Below are 4876 nucleotides of genomic sequence, written 5' to 3'. Positions count from 1 at the left end.
TTTTTTTTTTTTAATTCCCCATCTGGAATGCCTGCACTGCATGACAAAAGACCAACAAAGGTCGGCGTCTACGCCTGCACTTAACACCCGTGTATTGCTTGGTGCGTGCACTCCCAAAAAGTTGTAATCACTCAAGATAATAGGAAAAAAGGAGGCGCACACAAGGCTTGTGTGAAAAAGTGTATTAAAGCTTTAACAACAGAAGTCTGAGGTTTAACTGGAGAAACAGACGTTTCGGAGCTAGTCCATTCTCAATGTCTCCAGTAGCGAAACGCTTGTTTCTCCAGTTAACCTTAGACTTCTGTTGTTCAATTTCAGCTTCAATACACTTTTTCACACATGCATGCACTGCAGCCAGGGACGGATTAAGATAGACCGGGGCCCCTAGGCTACAGGTTGCTGTGGGCCACCCAGGAAAGCAAATTCCACTATGAATTTACATAGGCAGTGTCACTATTAGGAGCTAGGAATTAAGGATAACTCGTCTACCAACTGTATTCAACACAACAGATGACTTTTTTTTCAATATCGCATCCGGTCACAATTCTGCAAATTTTCAATTTTGGCCAATCAGGGGCACCTTGGCAGACGGGGGGCCCTATGCTGCAGCCTTATCTAGCCTGTGGTGGAGGCCCCTAGGCTGCAGCCATATCTACACTGCAAAAAAGCCCTCTAAAAAAATAAGTAAAAAATATAGTGTTTTAGGTGAAAAATTGCTTATTTTGAGCAAAATAATCTGCCAGTGCAGCGAGCAAATTGGACTTGGTAAGAATTCTTAAAACAAGAAAATAAAATCTAAGCGGTAGGTATAGAAAAACACTTGAAACAAGTATAAAAATCTTATTTTTCTGTTGCTTGTTAAGATTTTTGCTCTTATTTTAAGCAATTTCTTCTCCTTTATTAGTCATTATTGCTTAGAATTAGATGTCCTCCAATAAATTATTGCTTAAAACAAGCATACAAGACGCTTAAAACAAGGCAAATTTACTTGTTTCCAGCTCATTTAAAGTCTTAAACTAGTCTGATTTTCTTAGCTAGAATACTTATTTTTCTCATGTAGAATTAATATCTTGTTTAGGTGTATGAGAAAAAATATACTTGACAAGACTTCAAAAACATTTCTTTTATTAATATTTCATCAGCTGGACAAACATGCAGTCAAACGATAATTAAAAACACCAAAATCTTGACATATAATCGTATGATTTAAACAGAAATTAAACAGAAAACCTGAAATTATCAGTGTACTGTAACACATTAATTTTAATTGTGGCCTGTTCAGAAATGTCATCTTTTTCATGAATGCTTACAACCACCATCAAATTCTAAGTAATGTCATAATCCCTTGGGTCAGATATGCAGTCAGATATCTTTGGCCGAAAAGCATAACTCTCATCAGAACAGTATGTGTCTATTTACTCACTTATTTACTTAGACATTCATGAAAAAGATGTTATTTGTGAATGGACATTTTAGAATTAAACCAACTGCCCGCAGGAGCACTTTTGACTCTTTGATTCTTTCTCAAAGTGGGGGAGGAGAGGGAGAGAGAAATGTTTTTAATTATGATATCAATGTGTCCATGAAGTGCTACTGAGGCGTTATTACGCCTTTCCTTATAGTGCTCATCTTTTAATCTGCATAGCCAATGTTTAGAAAAAAGCCCCTCAATGATACTCAATGCCATGCTGACAAAAGACAAAAAAANGAAAAAAAAAATCATCAACTCAGATCAGAGAACAGCACACAAAAAGTATTAATAGAAATGCGATGGATTGTCCTTTTATACAATGGCTTAGAACCTGAGATTGCCAGTGTCCAAACATATTTACTGTAGTTTATAGTGATTGGACCTTTTGGGCATATTTTTCCAAATTCACCAGAACATATATTTCAGTTCATCTGGATACTTAAAAAATTGTAAATCCAAATCCACAGAGTTGAGATTGAGGGTATATACCGGTAACCGAGTCCAAACAGCATCACACATGCACAAGAGATGCTCCGAGTTCACTGTACAGCTCCATGCCTTGTATCACAGTCTCTGGCACGGGATGTTCCTTGCAAACCATATACGTAGATGTGCAGTCTGCCTTTGGATCACTTCGCCACTCCAGTCCTGATGGTGGAAAAAGAAAATGCAGAAAGCTTAACACTGTGCACACACTTTTTATGTAGCTTTAATGGCACTAAATGTAAAAATGCTGATATCTAGTGAATGACAACCATGGCCACTAATATGGGGCATTTAATAGTGTGCTTGTCAGTGATATGCAGGTGCCATTTATCGCATGCTCTCTTTATTGGGGTGCAGATCGTTTGTGAACACCATAATCAGAACTGTTCAAAATTCAGAGTCAGTGAGCCTAGAGGTGGGCCATGCATCTCCCACACCTAATGTCTGACCTTCTAATACCTAATACCCAACTTCATTAGATTGTTTGCAACTCAAACACAATGTTTCCATTAGCTGCTGGAGCCATGAGTTATCCTACCTTCCTTCTGGCAACGCCTCCCTTCTCCTTGACAACCTCCAAGATGCTTCCTCAAGTATCTGTCAGGCACAGGAACTCTGCATTAACCTGTCAAAGACACATTACAAGAAAATGACATGGTTGTCAGGCCCAGTTGTGTTGTGCTTCCTGTCTGTCCTGTGACTTGTCACTATGTCTTTCTATCTCTGGGCCTGCAGGTGGGGCAACACCTGTGGTCAAGCCACAAAGACATCCTACAGGACAGACATACAACAACACTTAAATACTATCTGTTATGACATAATGTACCACCACACTTACTTCACTTAATGTCAGCAACGCAGGCCATGCGGTGTAGACTGCCAGCTTATCTTAGACAAGTCTTTTGCACCTATGACAAAACACGTAATTAGACTGCTGGAGTTGATGTTACAGAAATTACAAGATAAGATGAGGGCTAACATCACGAGGGCTAACATCACAATGGCATTGACTGACTTCTTGTAAAACCTAAATTGAGACCAGGGGTCAAGGAGAGTAGAGTAGCCTCAACCAAATATAATCTGCCATATCAAATACATCGTCACCACTTTTTAGACTGGGGAATATTGTCACCATTGAAGAATATAGGTAAATAACGTGACTACAGCCACTTAAGATAGCGTGAAATTAAAGTGAATTAAAATATTTTTCACCATATCCATATTTCATACAATACAAAATAACTGTTGACACCATGCCAACATGAAAATGACAGCTAATTGGCTAAAAAATATTTTTTATCCTCATTTTGCTTTGGTGTAAGTAAAGTGCTCAAGCAGAGGGTAAAGTGTAAAACAATTGAACATGGACAGAAATCCTACCTTTTACAATGACTGTCTTCAAAGTCACATCTTCCACTAGCACAGGGGGTAACCATCTGTCAAGTTGAAAAACAGAGATGAACCTTTACTCACAATATCGGCAAACATGGCTTTTCAAAGGTGATATTCAGGACTGGCCAATAGTGACGCCCATTACAAAAAATATAATACATATTTTGAGTAACATGTGGGGCATTACAGGGCAATAGCAAGCTAGAGAGCAATAGCTAGCTGCTAAGCTAAACAGCAGCAGGTGTTAAATTATGTTTAAAATAATTATGCTGGTAAATTACACTTCAGACTCGATAAACCTTAAGGTTATTTTTTTTACTCCTAAAGATGTTGCACAAGATAAGCTAATGTTTAAGAGTGGATATTTGAATGCAAGACAAACAGCTTGTCAGATCACACAGCATGATCTAACAATATTCGTATCAGTTAACTTTCCATACAGACAAAAGCGCCAAAAACATCACAATAGCGTAGTATACTTCACAAATGACTGTAATAGTGTCTTAATACAAGCATATTGCCAACGATGACTAGGATTGAAACGGATTGTGAAACTTACCCGGCTGAAAACGATTGCCTCAATTTCAAAGCAGGAGACCAACTGACGAACAGGAAGTGACGTAATTCCATTTCCGGTTTTACCCTTTGGTGATTTTTTTTTTCGTTTTTTTTTGTTATCCCACCTGAATTACAGCATGAATTTCACATATATAGTTTTGATTTATGTAAAATATTTCTGTACCAATAAGGTAACAACTTGGTGCCAGCAGGAAGAAGATAAATACTGTCAATGAAAATGTGTTTCGACAATAGGCGATTCATTTCTTACTGCCACCTACTGTTCTGGAGTGTGATGTGCATGTCAGTTAATATTATGAGCTTTTTTCAAGTGCATAGGCCTACATTATTTGTTTAGATTATTTGTTTAAAAGTTAATACGCGGACAGTTCAAATGGTGTTTATATGATTTCAATATTCCTTAAATTGTTTGTATACATATTTCTTAATATTTACCAGGACCCAGAAACATTTTTTGAGTGTGCCTTAAATGAACACAAAAAAACCTGTTGCCCTTGCTGTTGCAGTTGTGCAAAAGGAAATAAAACGTGCATTGAAGCACTTTATTTTGTCAAATCATATTGATCTAGATGTTATAACTTCAGGTAGGCTATAGGCCTAGGTTTGCATATTAATAGGCCTATACAAGACATGTCCAATTAGTGTAACGATGGAATCTAATGATAGATAACAAACTAAAAATGTCGTCTGGACAGATGCTGATATTTCTGAAGATATTCACTTTTGTTTTTATCAGCAGCAAGGACCATACTATACATCTTATCATAGAATTAAGTGAAATAACTCACAACCTTTTTTGCTCTGATGACGGAAACTTTACAAAAACTGAGACAGAGCAGCATCTTTAAAAAGCAGCATCCTGAACAACAACGTGCCCCCTAAACAACATTATATGCAACATTTACCTTCACACTGGGTACCATGATGAGACACGTGTGCATGAGGTTA

At 37.5% G+C, this 4876-nt stretch overlaps 1 protein-coding gene and 1 long non-coding RNA gene across 2 annotated transcripts in view; both read right to left on the bottom strand.

Annotated features, from left to right (window-relative positions):
* Positions 1 to 1936: 1936 nt before the first annotated feature.
* LOC134466921 (uncharacterized) lies at positions 1937 to 2859 on the bottom strand. Its single transcript, XR_010038446.1, has 3 exons — positions 2796 to 2859; positions 2496 to 2582; positions 1937 to 2119 (listed from the first exon to the last, which is right to left on the bottom strand). It is a non-coding gene; the product is annotated as an uncharacterized LOC134466921 (long non-coding RNA).
* An 805-nt stretch (positions 2860 to 3664) lies between these two features.
* LOC134467100 (glutamate receptor ionotropic, NMDA 2C-like) overlaps positions 3665 to 4876 on the bottom strand; it is a 177630-nt gene continuing 176418 nt past the window's right edge. The window contains exon 23 of the mRNA XM_063221021.1: positions 3665 to 3670. Within this exon, the coding sequence (XP_063077091.1) occupies positions 3665 to 3670 (6 nt within the window). The remainder of the gene's footprint in view (positions 3671 to 4876) is intronic.

Source organism: Engraulis encrasicolus, chromosome 17 (assembly GCF_034702125.1).
Source record: "Engraulis encrasicolus isolate BLACKSEA-1 chromosome 17, IST_EnEncr_1.0, whole genome shotgun sequence".
Taxonomy (NCBI): Eukaryota; Metazoa; Chordata; class Actinopteri; order Clupeiformes; family Engraulidae; genus Engraulis; species Engraulis encrasicolus.
This window is presented reverse-complemented; position numbering and strand designations above follow the sequence as displayed.